The sequence below is a fragment of the Enhydra lutris genome, unplaced genomic scaffold (genome assembly GCF_002288905.1).
Source record: "Enhydra lutris kenyoni isolate GAN:26980312 unplaced genomic scaffold, ASM228890v2 scaffoldscaffold2, whole genome shotgun sequence".
In the NCBI taxonomy this organism is placed as follows: Eukaryota; Metazoa; Chordata; class Mammalia; order Carnivora; family Mustelidae; genus Enhydra; species Enhydra lutris.
Genome location: NW_019154086.1, coordinates 53,668,904 through 53,689,369, shown reverse-complemented (window position 1 = coordinate 53,689,369; position 20,466 = coordinate 53,668,904). Strand labels below are relative to the sequence as shown.

At 44.3% G+C, this 20,466-nt stretch overlaps 1 protein-coding gene across 3 annotated transcripts in view; it reads right to left on the bottom strand.

The window, feature by feature from the left end:
* The window catches only part of LOC111148776 (zinc finger and BTB domain containing 20), a 49,747-nt gene extending 30,463 nt beyond the window's left edge, over positions 1–19,284 (bottom strand). Inside the window, exons 1-2 of one of the 3 annotated variants that reach the window (XM_022505598.1) lie at positions 19,197–19,284; positions 10,065–10,252 (exon numbers count right to left, since the gene is read on the bottom strand). Coding sequence is in view for 2 of the 3 variants with exons in the window: in XM_022505581.1 (XP_022361289.1) it covers positions 10,065–10,293 (229 nt within the window). In the remaining variant the exon portion in view is untranslated. Of the gene's footprint in view, positions 1–10,064; positions 10,331–10,623; positions 10,709–19,196 lie in introns of those variants that run through there. The other 2 variants (XM_022505591.1, XM_022505581.1) reach the window with 2 other exon arrangements.
* Positions 19,285–20,466: the final 1,182 nt, after the last annotated feature.

Below are 20,466 nucleotides of genomic sequence, written 5' to 3'. Positions count from 1 at the left end.
AGTAGTGATAAAATAATTTTCTTATTTGTTTAGAAGTAATTTAATAGCAGAGGAAAGTAGCATTTCATTTAGAAGTTTCCAGAACACGAAGTAGAAGTAATTGCAGATACTGTGTGTCCATGGGAGAGTGGCCTTAAGGGATGTCTTCGGCCATCAAAGAGAACAATACAGACCAAATAAAAAGTTTTAAAAAACTTCCACAAAATAGTGAACTTGAGGATGTCCTGTGACAATGAAGAATTACATGAGAACAACACATAAATCTGTTGTTAGTAATACAGAGCTACTTGAATTGAACCTATCATAAAAGAATTTCTCAGAATGTGATATTTTCAAAAAGATTACTCTTTAAGAGAACTTGTTTTAAAATTCTGGGGGAAAATTTTAGGGCTCAAAGTATATGGTACCTGTCCTCTGGCTAATGCTTAGAGATTACTAAGGATGAGTGAATATTTGTGAAGCCATCTGAAGAAGACACAAACAATTCTTACAGAGCATTCATTCTTATTAGCTAAAAGGAAGAGAAAGCCATGCTGGAAAGGAGTAGAGAAAGAACTAATATAATCACTGATTAGTTGGGCTTGGGTAGTGACTTCACATTTCTTTTTCACATATTTATCATTTCAATTGCTGTGTACACGGAAGATCTAATTCTCTCTCACCTCACCTATTTAATTGCAGAGTCTCCCTTAACACTGGTTTTTATTCTTTAGTCTATAAATAGGCTTGCGACTCTCACATCATAAAAATATTCCCTACCCTGCTTTTGTATTACCTGTTCATTATTTCTTTGTAAAGTATTAAACCTCTTGAAAAAGTAGTGCCGAGCTGCTGGCTTCCTCATTCATCTTCTCTTTGCTCTCGAACCCCCTTTTATGGTGTTTTTGTGATGCAGCTGGCTCTGCTGTCTTTACAGCCACCAGGAAGCCACCAATCCTTGGTGTCTGCAGCACCCAGCACTGCTGACCCTTCTCCCCAAGGGGCCTTCGGGATTATTCTGCTGTTCCTCCTGTATCTCAGACCTTCTTTTCTTCTCCTCCTTTGCTCGTTCCTCATTCTCTTTCTTACCACTCCCTGCAAGTATTCTATTTTCTCTTTTTTCTCCCCACAAAGTCTTCTTTGAACTTACTCCCATATTCATGGCATCAGGTTTGGCCCCTTGGTGAAAGCATTCGCTGGCCCTAATTTCAAATCTTCCTGCTGTGCTCCACGACCTATTTGTGACTTTATGTTAATTGTCTCCATTGGGTCTACCCCTGGTGTCTCATTCTCAGTGTCATTTAAAACTGAACTGTATTCTACTCCTCTAAACATTTCCTCTCGTCCCCTCTTTCTGACATCTTGGAGTTAGCTCCTTTGATCTTCTCTAACTAACTAACACTCAATCAGTTGTTAAAGCTGTCCACCCTCATCCATAAAGTCTGTTGAACCTGGTTCATCACTAGCCCCCTTCCAGTCACCCAAAGTCTGAACTACTGACAAAGCTTCCCAGGCTCTCTCCTACCCCAACCACCCCTTCCCACATCCATGCATGTTCCACACCCTCGCTGCTAAATTAGAGCTTCTTACAGCAAAGTCTTGAGCATGGCTATTCCTACTTAAAACCCACCCATAGCTTTACACCAAAATGAAGACTCCTTATCCCTTACGCTCATGCCTTATTTCGAAAGAAATTCTATTCATTTTTCAAGAGAGCTCAAATGGAACCTTTCCTGATAAACTGAACTGGATATTACTATAAACTTTATGAACTTTCTAACTTCTATCTCAGATAATGGTGATTTGAGGACATGCACTAAGTTTTAAGATTCTTGGTGACAAGGTCTGGCTGTCTCCACCTTTGTATGCCTATAGAAGTCCGTGTAGGGCCAGGCACATAAGATATACCTTACACACTCTTGCCAAGTGAATGAATCAATGCTCTGGTGAATCCAGGTGTATAGGACATATCTTTAACCACTCTGCAAGGTAGCTGTTTGTGAAGGTACCTGATCTTCTCTATGAGATTCCAAATCTCTGTACATAGGGCTCTAGTTTATAAAATCGCATCCTACACAATACGTAGTCCTGGTCCTCCACACTGAAAGCATTCAGTAAATTGGTAGACGAACAGTCTTGACTCTCTTCCTGTTCAGAAAAACATTAAGTTCTCCTGGGTAGCAGGCAGCATAGTATGGTGGGAGAAGGGGAGGGTTCTGTTTTTGGGCTCTTTGACTTACTACGTGGAAACCTCTTGGTAGGACATTTGCCTTCTGTGGGCCTGTTTCCTCATCTGAATAATAGTGGATTTAGATCACCTTCCATCTCTTCCAGTGCTGATAAAAAGGACTCACTGGTACACATTCTGAGAGAGAACAAAGGATACAGAGGCAGGAGAAAAGCGAAAAGTGCTTATTCAGCTGAGTGTCAACAGGGAGGTTGAGCTGACTGTGGTACTACTTGATGTGAGGTGATTGGTGGAAGAATTTGACTTGAAATTTCTTAAAGCAAGGAATTCCCAGAGTCTTCATGCACACTCTCAACTGATCCTAAATGCTCCCTCTCTGAGGGCAATTTTTGTTTTTTAAGTCAGGATGTGAGAATCCCTGACAGATACGGAGGAACACTAATTTTATATAATGAAACTTGCCACGCGTGGAGAAAGCACATATGAAACTGTCAACAGCTGCTGCAGATAAGAATTAAAGATGTATTCTCTCAAGATATGGGATGGCAAGATGAAGACCGGGGCCCTGAAAACCAGCAGTAAGTCTTAACAATTATATGTAGACAATTATAGGCACCTCCATGCAATATTTGGGAGAGCAACATGGCATGGAGTAGCTTGAAGCAGTGGGTCACGAGACCAGATTTGCCAAGGGACCTGGGAGGATTTCAAAAGAGGACAGATTGCTAGAACTGGGGAGACCGCAAGTCAGTGACAGAGTTCTAGCGTGACACTTACAGGTGACTCCGCGGCTCCGAGAATGACTCTTTATCAATAAGAAAAGTTATTTTGAAATCTGTTCATCAATAAATTATTACTAGGTTCCTCAATACTTTCTTACATCTACTGACTGAATGAAAGAGGGCACTTTTGCTTATTAGAAAATAAGTGGGTGTCTTGCTTTATTTTTTAATTGGGAAGGAAATGTCTCTAGAAAGGATAGGCAATTCAGCCCAGTTGAATTTTAATGACAGGCAATATTACCCAAATATAAAGTGCCCCATGGGTTTATATTAAAGTGAGGTGAAACCTAAGAAGGTCTGAGTATTGTAACTGAACTGCTCCATTTTCTGAAAACATCCTGCTTTTTTTTTTTTTTTGTTTCTGTGGCTTTGCTTCCGTTCGTCTGCCTGGAATGCCACTCCCTTCCTCTTTTACCTTACACATACCTGCTCTTTCATGATCCAGGTCTAATGTCCCCTTCCCACCTCCTCAGGAACACGTTAATACTGTATTTGTACATCTCCCTTCATAGGTTTCTAGTTTTAGCCAGGCATTTGGGAACACTGAGCTCCTAAAGTGGGGGGAAGGTATCTTGTTAGTGTCTTCACCCTAGGGCTCACTGAGGACTTGGCATAGAAGCAGGGGCTCAGTAGCATTTGATGAACGACTAGAAGAAGGAATGCATGCATAAATGAGAAACGGGACTATTAGAAATTATTGCATGAAGGGAGCACGGAAGACATCCAGTAAAATTAGCAGTGTAGGGACAGAACGAGTTGTGATAAAAGGATGGAGAATTTTATAAAAAGAGGTAGACTGTGACATGAAACTTCAGGAAGACTTTTAACAATAAATGTGTCCCCAGACATGCTAAGTAGTGGCTCTGGGAATTTGGGCCAATAAAGACATTAACTGGCCTTCTGATGCATGAGGGCTGGACTAAGAACTGAAACCTCTAAATAAGAGGGCGTCAAAGATAACAAAAGTAATTCCAAAGAGATTATGTATCAATTAACTCAGAGGCAGAAAGGTGACTGTTTATAAAGGGCGAGACTGTCTTTAAAGGAACGAATCCACACTTAATAGGTTAAGAGGTCTACCTGGCTAACGACACTGCAGAAAGATAGTTGAAACTGTTAGCTATGAAGAGGTAAATATGTCATTCTCTATAGGAAGTAGAATAAAGAGGGATGCGGGGCACTCTGGGGACAATGAGAACACTCAGTTATACCAAAGATGTTCTATTTACTGTTAAACTGATGTGGAATCTAGTAGAAAATTAATAGCAAAGCCATAGGATAATAGCTCTCTGTGGTTGCTCATCCCAGCCCATTCTGATTATGTTTCTTCTGCAAATTAGTGTGACCCCAAAATGTTTTCAGGATTGTCCAACTTGTCCTAAATTCCATAAATAAACTCTTTCAGAGGATGCTGTTTTTTGCCATGTCTCTATTACGGTTCTTCACAGATGGACCATTTTTGTCCTTTCAAAGCCTAAGAATAACTCTCGGTTATCAAGACATACCCAAACCCAGTTCAGCTGCTCCTGTGGGATTCCAGTGAGTTTAGACACATCTGCTGAGACACACGCATTTGAATCCAAATGAAGCTTTTGTTTGATTATACGTTTTGAACATTTTCGGAGGTTTTCTGGGGGCCAAAATGTTTTTCATTTTTTGGCACTGCAAACAGAGATCTTCGGTTATAAACACTGCCTTCTGAGCACCTCCAGCAGAAATCCCATCTTCGCGTGTGAACAGGTGCCTCGGGAAGTTTTTGGAAGGTTTTACACTGCATCGGCTTTCTGATTGGAAACTTTGGGAACGCACAGTCAAGTTTGCCAAGGAGACCTTCAAACTTGCTTGAGCAGTTTTCACTCACACCGACATACGTTCACACATGCAGACAGCCCAAGTGAAAGCAAATCAGAGCCCTGCAAAACTGCAGTATCTTTCTTCAAGGTTAAATACCATACGCAAGCAAACTGAACAAAAAGGAGCGCGTGACAGGAGAGAGAACGAACTAATAGCAAGAGCGGAGGCGCAAATCGTTCAGGAGCGAGCGTGCCCCCCTTAAAGCGCTACTGGGGAGTTGAGGCGACACATCGTCTCAGTAAAACGCTGCCTTACCCAGCTTCCCGTGCGCGCCCAAGCGTTTGTGATTTTAGACACTTGTACCTTCAGCATCTCGCTACCCACTCCTTTTACTCACAAACTTGTTCAGACGTTTATTTTGAAACACGTCCTTCTCCGACACAAACGGGCCAATCAGATTCAAATCCAGGAAGAGACAACACTACGCTCTAAATCGGGCTCTGCCGCGAACCCCATGTTTTGCCCAATTCCCAACACCGTTTCTTTTCCAGTTTGGATATAAACCGAAAAGTGGAGACAGAGTAAAATAACTTCTTAAGCCCGAAGCCTGCAAAATTATTACAGCGTAAACTCACCCCCCGGCCCCCCCGCATTGGGCATGCCCGGAATTCAGGGGGGAAATCTGCTTTCAAGTTGTTCCTATAGTCCTGGACCAGATGCTCTAAGGTGGCCAAAAACCTTTGTCTACACCCACTTAGCAGATTTCTGGCTCTTTATCAGGGACTAAGGGTTTTATTTGCAGAAATGAATCATTTCCTTCAAAATATCCTTTACCCTATTTACATGCTTGCATATTCCTTCCATTTTGTTTTCCCCCTACAGCTTTACTAAGGGAATTAATTATCTCGAAGAACAGGAACATACAGTAAGTACATCTGAAATACAGGATGAGACACAGTATGTCATCTATTAGGCCTGGCTAAGACCAGCAGCTGATGCTAAATGGGAAGGAACATGCACCAAATGTTTTTTAATCACAAAGTTAGTAATTAATTGCTCTTTAAAATACATTTTATGCTTCTTTCTGTCTGTGTACATGAAATGCACATTTATTACATGCCAAAAATTACAACATTATGGTTTAAATGTGACTGGCACGGAAGTCCGGAAATCAGAGTTAATGTTCCCACGGCAACTTTAATTCTGTCCGTGTGCACATGTAGGGCCATAACAGGCTTCTGCTCCAGGATAATATGTATAGATGGTCTGGGGAGGGAAGCTAAAGACCCATATCCTCAACTGTAGTTACAGGAGAGAGACAAAGGGTAAAAACCATGCTCCTGTCCACATACGTGGAGACCAAACAATGTCCCCATGCCTGGTGTTGTGTAATCAGGAAAGAAAGAATCTGCTATGGTGTGGGCACTCAAGGGGACAGTTTCTGTTGCTGTGGGAACCTGAACTTTGCATTTCCTGACTTTGGGGTAATTAAAATGTCAGCCTTAATGTGGCATTAATGAAGTTGGCCATAAAAAATCCTCTTTGTTTTGTTCTCTTAAAAAAAAAATTGCTTAGAAGTTCAAACTGAACCAAGTGTACTAAAAATTTTAATCTCGGGCACTTGGCCTGGTGATGGGAGTTCGGGGAGGGGCGGGGAGAAGCGAAGGGCTGGGAGGGGGAAGACCACTGAAGGTGGAAGGCCAGAGAAGGAAAGGAAGGGCCCGCAGTCTCTTCAGACAGTGCTCAGCCCCAGCATAGTCATGCTACCTACGGAGCTAAACTTAAACCCACCCACACAACAGTTTGGTAATGTGTAAAGGTTAAATTAAAAATAAATAAAAACTGTTAACGCATAAGTGTCTCTTGGCAAGGACCCAAAAGATGAGACAGCCTGCTGAGGCCAGCGCGAAACACCGGAAGGTAAGTCACCAGGGACATCAGCTTCCCACCAACGACATCAGAATAGGTGGGTCTAGGGCCAAAAGTCGGGAGCACTGCCATGGCGGGGAGAATTGCTTCTCCCTTCGGCGGGGCCTTATCTGGGGGAAAAAAAGTGGAAGAAGCACGCGAGTCGTCACTCTGGTCGAGTCTGTCGCGTGTACACGACAGTGACGTGCCACAGCTTGGCAGTTGTCAAGCTAGGGACGGCTTCATCTGCTCTGCTGACTTGGGTTGGGCCTGTTCACGCGTTTGAGCAGAGAGAGCTTGGCTCAGCTCTTCCTCAGCCTGTTCCTCAGCGGGGAACCGGTCTGTCAAACACCTAGGGCTTTTGTACCCTCTGCCTTCCACAACTCATCCCAATGCCGTGAGTTCTCATCACCGGAGTCCATTACCACCGGGTTTTTAGAAAAGGTGAAGAGGCCACAAACAAGGAGGTCATGGGGGAATGTTGCTAAGAGGTCACTGTCAGTGGGCGCGCCGCGGAGATGTTAACCTCACCATCTCACAAGGGAAGCTTTTCTCAACCCTAGTCCTTCTTGGTTTGGATATTACTGGGATCTTTTGCAAAATTTGAAGTCGCTGGGCAGGTTAAGTAGCCAGCTGAAATCTTAGGGGTCAGACTTGTCTAAAACATGGGCCTGCGTCCTTCAGATGCGACAACACTACGTCTTACCCACTCTCACTGGTTCATAGGCAGAGCTGACTCTTGTGGGGATGCTGATCAACTGTGTTTTAGAACTCAGTCACCAATATGATGGTTGCACATTTTCAAGAATGCCATTTATGGGCTTGGAACAGAGGATTCAGGCTGCTCACAGGGAGAGCAAGTCCATAAACATCCCTCAGTATCTGAATGAGTTAACTACCGAGAGCAAGTCATTCATTGACAGAAGTGTCAATTTTCTCAGTTTTCTCATCCGTAAATTGGGAAGAATTATAATGACTGACAGGAAATGGGCATTAGAGCATGACTAAGAATAATTTTGCTAAACACATAACAAATAAAAAGGTGCTATTAAAAATTCAGGCACTTGTGAAAGCTTGGAACACCACACACTGGTGGAATGTTTCTGAAGTTAAAGAGACTAACAAGTCAAGGGCACTATTTTTAAATGCCCCAAATCTGTTAGTTCTAAATAGGAACAGAATATTTTACCTTAAAGAAATTAGGCTTTTAAATTAATCTATGGTAAGAATGACATTTGAAAGTTAAAAAAAAAAAATCTTCTTGAATGCAAGAAGAGCATCCAAAAAATTTAACAGCTTAAAATAAACCTCTTTCCTGTCTTCTCTCAAGCAATCTCCAAATGGACAGATTTCTGTGAATCTTTCCTAAAAACAATTTTCTTCTAAGTGTAGGCTCAAATCAGGACAAACTACGATCCAAATAGATTTGGAGAAAAGCATAATCGATTTCAACAAGAGGTTAGGACAGAGAGGATGTCCACATCTTAATGGTAAAATCGGAATGACTTTCTACGCGGCTGGAGATTAGGTGTCTCCTCCCTCTCTGTTTTCCTTCCAACAGCTTTCAGATACCTCACTGAAAGCTCCAGCCTCCTGGCTCCCTCTGGGTCACTTCTGAGCTGTACGGCAACTATCACGCTCCTACAGTTTCTTGCATGTATTCCAGGCGAATGCCAAGACCTGGCTGGAGGATGCTTATGGTAAAGTACAATCAGTGAAGCCCAGTGCCTTCTCTATTCAGCAAAACAGTCATTTTGCTGCAACAGGGGGTTTCTGGGCTAAGGCCATTCTATGTAATCTTCCCCATAAGGTGTGGCAGAAAGCCAGGCGATGAAGGTGCGCGTGCAGGAGCTCCAGGCCCTTCTCCGCAGGAACCGGCCACCTTCCTGGTAGGTAGGGGCAGTGCACACATGCCTACGGGCACTGTGCCATGCTATTTTCCAATTCTTCCTGTAATTACTATTAGGCTGGAGACTGCCAGGCAAGAAGGGCCAAGGATGTTACTATTATGATGGGTCCACAGAACACAGTCCTTGCTCCTGATCCTCAGGGTTGTCTAAAGAAGCAGCAACTTAGTGCAAATCACAGAGGCTCTAGAGAGTTGGATCCCGTTCTTTCTCGTTTCGTTTCTAGCGATAGCTGGAGCAGGGTTTCAGCCCAGCCACCAAGAATAACAAGCTCCTTTCACCCCAACATCAACCCCTGGGTTTTGTCCCTTTACCTATGACACTAGGATGATGAAGTAAGTAGGGAATGGAATCTTCCAGACACGGGCACATCTTGCCCTCTTTGCAGAGTTTTACATTTATTTTGTCAGAAAAATAACAACAGGAGATTTAGACTCTCGTTTCCTAATTAATAATGCTTGTGTTCATGGACAGGATAAATGCAGTCCTTTTTTGAAAACAAGACTGTCTTGGTCTTATTCTTCCTCCTAAAGAAGGACATGCCAGCTCTTTGCCTGTTACTAGACATCCTGTGTGGAGGGCAGTTCAGAATACTTGTTGGGTACCTTAAGACCAAAAGGAATATTTTTTTCAGATCGGACCCCAAAATTATTCCATTCTTTTCCATTGTCACCACACATGTTCCTTTCTCTTTGAAGTATTGGGTTACACTTCAAAGAGAGAAAAGCTCCAAAACATGATTTATCAACTTTCTTAAAATAGAATTTGAAGAAGTGACTCCCAGATTGGTGGGAAGACAGCAAAAATAAACAGCAATGGAGTGATTTCAATGGTGACGATCTCATTAAGCTGTCCATTTCCAAATTTAGCCCGTAGGCAGTTTTTTTAATTAAAAAATATTTTTAACCTGAATTCTTATTGGCTACGTGAAGTCTGGGTGGATTCTGAATTCTTGGAAGCCATTCTCTTTTCTTCTGTAAATTTATGCTATCCTTTAACCACTTCAAAATAAATTAAAAACTGGAAGGACGGAAATTCAGCCAAGCCAAATGAGACTCCAATAATTAATGCAAAGCTGACTTGTATTATGTAATTTCAAAATGGATGTTTCCTGTGTCTACTGGCTTTTCGAGGTCCATATTTGGTGGTTCAGTTTAGTCATGGTGGAAGTGCTGTTATTCAGATCGCGGGGACAAAAGAATAATTAGAAAACAATAACCCAACTTTTTTTTTTTTTTTTTTTTTGAGTGAATGTTTTGAAAGAAAATGTGGTTCATGTAATGAATCAGCCTTTCGAGGCCAAGTGGCCGGGCACCTGGTTTTAAAACACACTCTGGCTTTGAAAACAGTGACGTTGGCTGAATCAAGATGGAGGCAAGTTCCCTTCGGCTACTCTACAAGACCACACGGAAACGGCTCATTGGGAACGCAAGAAAAAGCCAGAACCCAGGGGAGAAGCACGCTCCCAGCGCCGCGAAGACACCATCACCTTACTGGTGTACTCACAATCAGATGACCCGGTGTGAGCGTGAGAGTTTGTCAGTGAATGTGTTGAGTGGATGAGGGCTGGGTCTGGAGACAAAACAGCTTCAAAGTTCAGGCTGGGAAGGCCCGGCTTGGCGCTGGATCCACCCGGCTGAGTAATCTCATTCTCCTCAGATGCCTTCTGGTTTTCAGCTGTCTTGGGTTTCTTCCTGAAAATAAACAAAGGGCCCTTTGAAGGAACTGACTGCATATTTGGGAAAAGGCATTTTTAGAATCTGTTAAAGATAACTTGATTTTTTTTTTTCTGAGGGGGGATGGGAGGGAGTCCAGTATGTCCCTTGTTTTAAAACAAGCTGATTCTTGTTTTTTTCCCTCCAGTAATGGCCTAACTGGGAACACATGAAAGCATATGGGCCAAGCAAACAGCACCACATTTGGACTCTGTTGGCTGCATAAAAAGACCCTGTCCCAGAACTTTAGACAGATTGAGCTACGTATGGCTGACATTATCCAAGAAAGCATCCTTTTTTCCCCCTTAAGAGTTTTAACATGGTCTGGAAAAATACTAGTGGAGGTTTACCGTTCTAGCATTTGTCAGGAAGCTTAGAGACAGGACCCGTGGAGTAATGGGAGGAGCACTGGACTGGGAGTCAGGAGACTTGAGCTATGGTACTAGCTGTGCCTCTAACTTGCTGTGTGGCCTTGGGCACCTCACTTCACCTCTCTGGGCTTCAGTTTCCTCATCTGTAAAATAAAGGGCTTGGATTAGAAGGCCTTAAAGGTTCCTTCCAGCTTGAAGCTTCTATTCATGGAACACATTATGAAACATTCAACTTGCTCGCTGTTGTTACATTTTACTTTAGATGAACACATACCTTCCAATCACAATCTAAGTTTGCAGGCTGTATAGATGAGAGAGCAGTGATGGAGGTTTTTGTTAAAGTAGCAAATGAAAAGTGAAAAGATGAGCTTAGCTTCTAGCAGGTAGAACAGTTAAGGTATCACACGGAGATCCTCTATTCCAAATCTTTACTCATCCAAAGCTGAAGATTCTCTTTGTTTGTTGATTTAGGACATGACTCCAGAGTATGGGAGTGTGACTGTGTGTTTAGGGTGGGAGGAAGAGACGGGTGAAGGGAACTAGAGAGTAATTATTGCCCACTGCTGCTTGGAATTCAGAATAGGAAACAGAAGAGCTCAGGTATGGGTCGGCTCTGGTGTCCTCCCCCTCTGGGATGATAAAACGGACATAAACACAGAACTACTTAGCTTACACTGCATGTACCCTAGGTCCTAGCCAAACTGGGTTATTAGTCATACCCTGAACATGCCCTCCAATTTCCTTAGCTCTGTGCCTCCTTCTATCATTATGTGGATGGTGACCAGAGGAATTATTTTATTTTATTTTTTGGTGGAAGACTATGCGTGCAACAGAATTTGTTTTAAGTAGCTTTGTTTCCATGTTTTTCTTGTTTCTATAAGCCTGGCAATGGACTTGTCATACAGAGTATTTTGTATCGGAATTTGTGGTACGGGGTAGTTAAATCTGCCCTCGCAGAATATGGTGCTGTGATTAGCATGCTGTGTTTCTGGTCCAACGGGTTGTGAAATCAAATCTGCTTTTTCAGAGGGCAGGAGGCAGAGATGGCATGGTAAAGATGAAGAGAGAGGGGGAAGCTTTCAGACACATTTTTCAGTATGGAGTAGGCCAATATAAGAGAAGCAACAAATTGCAATGCTTTACCAACCGTTTGTTGGTTGGGTGACTATGGAACCGACCCCCAAGTCTTGAGTGTGTACAGGGACAGGGTCAGGGACCTGTCTACAAGGCCCTGGATTATATACCAGACTAAAGTCTCCAAAGCTTGGGTGCCTGGGTGGCTCAGTGGCTTAAAGCCTCCAGCTTAGGCTCAGGTCATGGTCCCAGAGTCCTGGGATCAAGGCCCGCATCGGGCTCTCTGCTCAGTGGGGAGCCTGCTTCCTCCTCTCTCTCTGACTGCCTCTCTGCCTACTTGTGATCTATCTCTCTGTCAAAAAAATAAATAAAATCTTTAAAAAAAAAAAAAATAAAGTCTCCAAAGCTCAACTGCTTTTTATCCTTGGAAATCAGTGCCCCCCCCCAGGCCCCTCCCTATTTCCATCACTGTCATCTATCACCCGCTTTGTCATCAGGGTGGAAACCACAGGTGAGCAACAGCTTTCCCTGCCTTAAAACTCATTAAGTCCTGGGACGCCTGGGTGGCTCAGTTGGTTAAGCAGCTGCCTTCGGCTCAGGTCATGATCCCAGTGTCCTGGGATCGAGTCCCACATCGGGCTCCTTGCTCGTCAGGGAGCCTGCTTCTCCCTCTGCCTCTGCCTGCCATTCTGTCTGCCTGTGCTCACTCTCTCTCTGACAAATAAATAAATAAAATCTTTAAAAAAAAAAAAAGTTTTAAAAACTCATCAAGTCCTGACAATTCTGTTTCCTTCGTATTTTTTCACATCCGTTTTTCCTTTCCATTTTCACCACTATCACCTTAACAGTTTTATTTAGACTGTTGTTTATTTATTGGCTCTCTATCCTCCTTGACCCCTTTGAGAAAACCAGGTTAGCCCAGTACCCCAAATGAGTTCTATATGTGCTCTAGCTAAGTGTTGGCCACACAGGACTCTCAAAGTTTGTGAAAATTCTCAGAATGTCTTGGGGTATCTATATCCTTGGCTCTCCATCTTTGTTCAAGTTAGTTCCCTTGCTTTGAATGTCCATTTTACAACTCTGTGGAAATCATATTTACCCTTCTTGCTATTAAAGGTTGTCTCTATCTTGTAACCGTCTTGATTTACCTCTACCAGATAGAAGGTCTCTCTCTCTCTGAAACTGAACTCTGTTCCACCTTTCTCTGAAATTCCCCACCCCCCCCAAATTTACTTCTCCCTATTTTACCTGCTAAATTGTTTCAATGATAGTTATTTATGTGGTGATACCTCTCATGAGACTGTAAATTCTCTGAGAGAAAACGTCTTGGTTATTTTTTAATTCCCTGTGTTCATCCTTTCTTTCCTTCCTCCTTCCCTCCCACCATTCATCTATTCACATATTTAAAACATCATGCACCTCTAGTGTGCTGGCATAGGTTAGGAAACGCAGCAAGCCTTGTTGCTTTCCTCCCCGAATTTGTTCTCTAGTGAGGACTGTTAAGCAGAGTGGCTTCAACAAAGCTGTCATTCAACATTCGTTTGTTGATGGAGTGAAGTGGGATTGAAATAAAGGTGTATTTAGAGAATAGTCATCATCTAAATCCCAATTACGTTTTTCTATTCTTTTGTTTTGTTTTTATTTGAGAGAGAGAGATAGAGTGTGAGAGCACAAAGGGAGAGTGAGAGGGAGACGCAGACTCCCTGCTGAGCAGGGAGCCCAATGTGGGACTGGATCCCAGGACCTGAGCTGAAGGCAGACGCTTAACCATCTGAGCTATCCAGGCGCCCCAAGAGTAGGACCATTTTGCTCAACAAAACTGGACTGGTCCTCATGAGTCTGTTAAATATCAGGATGAAGTACTAATGGTAGATATGACTTAACAGAAAAACTATTTCTTTCTCTCTCTCTCTCTTTTTTTTTTTAACATTTATTTCTGATGCTTATAGACAAGGCCTCAGCTAGTCTGGGATTTGTGTTTCAGGAAATTGAAAAAGCTCTCTTTCAGACATGAGTACATGACCAAACAACCAGCATTACTCTTTTAACACTGCAAAAATGGTACTATTCTTTATATAAATGCCCTTGCTTCCTTCCCTAGATTTGATCCTGCTTCCTACCCGGCGTCTTACACCACACCCTCCTCCTGGTTGTCCCAAGGATCACCTATGACAATACAGATGCACTGGAAGCCACCCCCACAAAATGAAAATATTGAAAATCAACCTTCCGGCTCACCCCCTCATTTGCTTATCCTGATACCACTGGGTTTTTCCCAACTACACAGATGACACAGAGCCACTGACTGTCCTTAGAAGCAATCATTTCCCATCTCACCCTCTCCGATAGTTCTGTAGGACTCCTTTTTCTGGTGCTGAGAAACACAGAAACACAGCCCCAGTCTGTCTAGACGTGCACAGGTGCTGTTATGCTGACCCCGTTTTTGCAGTTCATAGTTTATTAAGGAGAAAAAGCAAGGCCTGTAGTAATTAATTGAAAATACCTTCTTTGGTTGTGCAAAAAGAATTACATAAACAGGGCACATCTGAGGGCAAGTCTGTCCAAGCCTCTGTGGCTACGCATTATTCCCTGGAGCCTTTAGAGGGCAGCAGCACACCGGCTACTCTGGGTGGCACGGCAGAGAGGCAAACTCTGACAGACCAGAACCTTCCTCCCGGTCACCATGCCAAAGGTTGGTTTGCCAAGCTCTGGCCGCTCAGCCTCTTTTTTTTTCTTTTCAGTTCTCATTCTCTCTCTCCCTCTCTCTCTCCCTCTCTCTGTCTCTCTTACCTCCCTCTCTCCCTCCCTCCCTCAATGTTAAAATTATACACTCAGATGAAGTCGCCCCTCAACCGGAAAATGAAAGCTCCAATGAAAAAGTTAGACAAGCCAACAACAACAAAGAAAGAAACCGGGAGAAAGGGGAAAGGGGGCTGGTGAGGGGGAAGGATTCAAGAACAAGAAAAGGGCAGATGTTTCGTAAATATATGCAAAGCAAAACTGGGTGTACCCTGAACACTTCCACAGAGAAACAGACCAATCATTGTGCACTTCCTCCCGCCACACTGAGGGGCCCCGCATTCAAAAAAAAAAAAAAAAAGTGTGGCTCCAGGCACCTGCCTTTCAACGGTCAGTTCTGACATTCTCCCTGAATATCTCCCAATTGTCCGAAGAGAACAAAAACATTCTCATCTCCCCACTGCAAACATCTCTCTTATAAGAGAAAAAGGGCTGCTTCAAGAGCTGGAAAGGCGTTTTAAGGTGACTGGTGGCTGGTTTTTAACTCTCATTGTGCTGGTCCTGGCAACAAGTTTTGGGCTGAAACATAGCAGTGAGTGAGGTTGTGGATGATGTTGGCTCCTTCCTTCCTAGACATATTGCATGTGGAAAGAAATATGCATTGAAACATATTGATGAGATGGTAGGTATTAGGCATGTTAAATGCGTGGAAATTAACCAGATCGGTGGCATTTGATGTATATATCTCACACTTCTTTGCACATATTGCACACATACAGTGATGGCAGTGCTTTCTGCAACATATGGAAAATAAATATTTTATCTGTGTGAGCTCTTATCAGGCTCCTGGGGCTGTTGGGAGGAGAGTGCTCTCTTCTATCTCCCTCTCCCAATTTTCTCTCTTCACTGCCCTCCACCCCCACCTCTCCTGCACATTAACATGCCTTCCACTTATCAGCCTGTTGGATAAGAAAGAATTAGTCAGAACCTCCTTTTGATAAATAATTACTCAGTCATTGAATCATGACAATCTAGATCCACGATGCCCTCCCCTCCAATTTTTTTTTTTTTTTTGAATGGTAACCACTTCTTTATTCTCTTTCCCAACAAAATATTGAAAAGGCTCAGGAGTGTGTTTTGGGGGGGGGCGGAGAAGAGAGCAGAGGTGTAACAACCCTCCACCCCCCAATAGAACCCAACTCTACCATCAAGTAGCTGTGTGTCCTAGGCAGATTACTGTGCTTCTCTGGGCCTTAGTGGAAATAATGGGGTAATTATACCTACCTCCTTGGGCTGGTAGGTATTACTGAGTTGGTAGGTATATAAATGAGATAATTCATGTCAACCGACGGGCAGAGCCATGGCGCAGGGCCAGTACTCAATGATGGTAACTCTGAGAGAGCATCAGTTCCACAGTTTTTGTCAGCTCTAAGGAGCCACTTCCCCGACCTTAGTGATCTTTTTAATTGTCTAGACTTCAGCAGGGGGAAATGGACTGTCACTGTAGCACAGGTAGAAAGAGTGTAAGGATAAGCAATCTCTTCTTCGACACTCTGATCTTACCGTATCACCCTCCTGACACGGTCTTTCTACTCACGGTGTCATTGCTGTTACTACCCCAAGAACCTCTCTCGAACTTGAGGGTCAAGCAATATACACTTGGGCCGCAGAAGCTCACCAAACCTGGGACTACGGTCTATGTGTCAAAGCCAACCTTTGGCACTCTTGCTTATCATGTTCTCCTCACAATTTATCCTTTTACTATTTGGTCTAATGTTCTCAGATCAATTTAAGATGTTTTTGTAATTAAAACATTTTATTCTTTCAAATTTTTTAACCTTCTCAGCAAGGCCAATTTATAATGTGTTTTGGTGTTTTTCTCCCTTGCTGTAACCGTCAGGATCCTGGCAAGAAACAGCTGGCACGCTCCAAGGTTTTAGCTGGAGAGAGTTTAATATAAGGACTGTATAGTGAGGTACAGAGGAGGTGGCCGGGTGCCCAAGGGAGACTGAAGCACCGGGGCTAGCAGCGGTGGAAAGCTGTGAAAGTCAGCTTCCAACTGTTACCTCCAAGGGGCAAGGAAGGAGAGGTGTTCTCTGAGTTCAGTCAGAATTGCAGTTAGGAAGGGGGCTGGACAAATCAACAGCCTGCCCTCACTCTCCTCCTACTCACACATCCTTTGCTGATGTTCCTCTAGGCCACATTCAAAGGGGAGCCTGAGTGGGAGACAGCCTAGGAGTGCAGTCCAGAGAGGCTGGCCTCCTGGGCCACATATCAGGGCAGAGAAGGGCTTCAGGGTTTTGTGTTTGTGTAGAGGGGAGACGAATCAGTGGACCTCTTCTTTCCCTTCTCCATTTCCTTCACCCTCCCCTCTCAGTTTTATGTTCTGGAAAGCAAGACAGGGCAAAATGAAGTGAAGTTAGTTCTCTTAGCATCTATGTACCTATTTTGTCTATTTGCCGTTTATGGGGGAAGAAAGCTGAACGTGGGCTCTGTGAGAGCAGGGATTTTTGTGTGTTTTGTTAGCAGCCACATCCCTAGTCCCCAGAACAGTGTCTGACACAAAGGAATATGCCCAGTGAATTTCAGTTGTTCAAGTAAATATATTCACTTCTGCTATGCCAGACATTATATGCATATTATCTCATTTAATTATCACTACTATCCAGATTAAGTAGGCAGGGCTGCTGAGCACAGTTGTGTAAGTGATGTGGGAGCCGGTAGGTTTTAAAATCTAACACTTGTCCCCTCCCTTCCCATCCCTAAGCCTTGAGACCTGGTCCGGGGCACTGCTTACACACAGGAAGGAAACATTTGTGTAATTAGTCCACATTTTTTTTTTTATTTTATTTATTTGACAGAGAGATCACAAGTAGGCAGAGAGGCAGGCAGAGAGAGAGAGAGGGAAGCAGGCTCCCTGCCAAGCAGAGAGCCCAATGTGGGGCTCGATCCCAGGATCCTGGGATCATGACCTGAGCCGAAGGCAGAGGCTTTAACCCACTGAGCCACCCAGGTGCCCCGATTAGTCCACATTTTTATAGTTTATTCGCCTTACTGGTTTTGTACTTAGCAAGTGTGGAAACTTTACTGTTGTTTCTTCTTTATATAGGAGAGGGCTGAGTTTCTGAAAAGCAGAGCCTACAACCTTTAGAGCCCTGTCTGTCCTTGGTAGGACCTGTGGAGCCTGAAAGCAGGCCCTGGGGTTGGGCACAGGTTAAATGCTTCCTAGGGCTGAAACAGATGCTCACTGGTGGGCCTCTCCATGATTTTCAGGAAACTGTAGGTCCTGATTCCTGGGTCTGGATTTCAGTTCTCTGCAGGAAGGTAGGGGCAGTAAAGACTTGCCTCTTCCAGAGGCTACAGACCCTGGGAACCCTGGCTGCACCCTAGCTCAGCTGTGCTACTTGCCCCCAGCCTAGTTGCACATAATGCAGAGAAACCCAGAAAACCATCCAGACATGGGAATGTCTAAGGCACTCCATGCACTTCAACTTGAGGATGAATGATGGTGTCTACACAAGCAAGTTCCTTGCCTGGGTATGGAGAAACTATTTTTGATCTTCCATCGTGTCTTTAGTCCCCGGTCCCTTGAACCCAGTAGTACTGCAGATTACTCTGGTGGCCCCGTCTCCCCACTGCTACTGATTACAATGCAGTTGACTAAAAGCATGAAAGGAGAACAGCAATGCAAAACAAAACATTCCCTTTGGCTATGATTTATGCCCGAATAGCTAAAGACACGGAAAATACGAATGTGAAAATCCTACCCAAAAGCCTAACAGGGATGGTTCTCTCCCAGGGTTAGCGTTTTCCAGTAACAGAGAGGTCTATAAAAACCACCCCATGACCCGCCTCATACCGTATATAGGAAAACTTGAGACTACAACTAAAAAGAGGTTTTGTCTTAAAATGTATAATGAAGTTATTTTGCATGCATAGCCTCTAAATAATTTAACTTTCTGGCTTTTGCATAAAAGAAAAAAAAGCATCTCTTCATTTGTTACTTTTAGCAATGGTTAATGAATACGTGATACCAATCTCTCATAAGTATTGTCATGTAGACGTCATGCCTCCTATTCCAACCTATTTGTGCACCTTGCCTTGTAAGGGCTGTACTTCTCTGACATAAATGCCCGGCACAGAGGGAACTCAACCACACGCACAGAGCCGTGCATCTAGAGGGCAGGGCGGAGCTGGAAGCAATGGGTGAGAGATGCGACCCGGAGTCCCCAGGGAAGCTTGGCCCCCCTAAAGTAGCAAGGAGGCAACAGCATTGGCTCAGAGATGCAACTCAGACAACAGGCAAATGCCAAGGAGGAAAGCTTGGCCCCTGGACCTGGGCAGGGTGGCATGAAATGACAAGTTGCGGTGAGATTCAATAGAGTGGCACAGAAGGTGACAAGGGGCCAAGAGAGGAGGGTGGGAGCTGCCACCACTTCCGGCGAGGGTGCAGACAATGAAGCAGAACAGTGCCGGAACCCGTGAGGTGGGCCCGGATCTGGCCCACGCGGCCATCTGGCGAGGAGGGCACGTTGCTGCTCAGGGCGGAGCTGCCGGCTGGCAGCTGAGGACCACTGCAGGCACCTCAGCACTGAGCCTTGTGACCTCACTGTGGTCAAGACACAAGGCCATCTAGAATGGCATCTGCATTTATAATTGTGTGAGGTTTTTTTTGTTTTGTTTTTTTAATTAAACTAAGTGAGTTAAGAAGGCTTTCATTGGAGGCATAATGTACTCACAGTAGTTTCCAAATAAATGGTGTCACTCTTCAGGTAAATCACTCCAAGGCTTGGGCCTAGTGCAGATGTTCATTGGGGCAGGGAACAGAGAGCGGCTGCATCTAGAGCAGACAAGGAAGAAAGATAAGGCCGTTAAATGACAGGTGATGGTGGTCAGTCACGCTGATGGAGACAGAACCGTGGGACCTGGGGGAAGAGTCCGGTCCTGCCCCTTTGCACCAGACAGCGGCCGGCCAGGGGAGGCCGAGGCAGAAGAGAGGATGTCACCCAGTCTCCCTTCTCAGCATGCCCACCTGATGGTGGGGTGGTCTGAGACCTTCCACAGCACCCTGTATGTGCGGATGACAGAGTGGATTTTGTGGTGGGAAGATGGAAGCTAAGGTGGAGGGTGGGGGTAGGGGGCACTGTCCTTCAACCTTGTCACAGCCGATGCTTCTGCTGGTGTTCTCCACTCTGCTGGTGCTCCTCCTCCTCTTCTGCCCAGTTCTTACCTGCTCTGAAAGCACCATGGACCTGGCCACGTTCTGAGTTCCTGTCGCACCTCGGCCCCTCACTATAAAGCCTCTGCCATTTCCCCTGTCCTCTAACACATGGTGCTCAGCCTTAGGGGCTGCAGGACTGACCTCTGTCTGTCTCCAGCCTCGCACCCAGAGGTCCCTACCCAGACCTTGCCCTTTTGGCTACACCGAGCCCCCATACCGATGACCACATTAGTCCTGAAACTGTCCTCCCTTCTCCCTGGAACCCCACATCATCCTGACTTTCCTTCCACCAGTTGACTCTCTCCTCTGCCTCCTTTACTGGCTCATCTTCATTCTCCCGTTCCATAAATGTAGATATTCCTCAAGACTCTCTTCTCAATCTTTGCCTACACCCACCCTGCATGACCTCAACAATTACTTCTCCATAGAGAACACCCACGTGGCTATCTTTAGTTCCTGCTTGTCTGCAGAGCTCCACATCCACATCTTAATAACCTCTGGTTATCGGTTCATTCACTTATTTGCTCATTCATTCATTCATTGATTCATTCATTCAGTGTTTGCATAGTATCTATCAGGCACCTGGAAAAGATGAATAAGACAGGGCCTTTAACTCTGAGAAGGTCATACCTCCATCAAATACCACACAGACACTTCTAATTCAGAAAGTTTAAGACAGAAATCTTTGTCTCTCCCTCAAAATATGTTCCCATTTCCTGCCATGGTCTATTTCCTGCCGTCTTCACCCAGTTACTTGGTCCTACAATGGAGGAATCATTTTCAGTTCC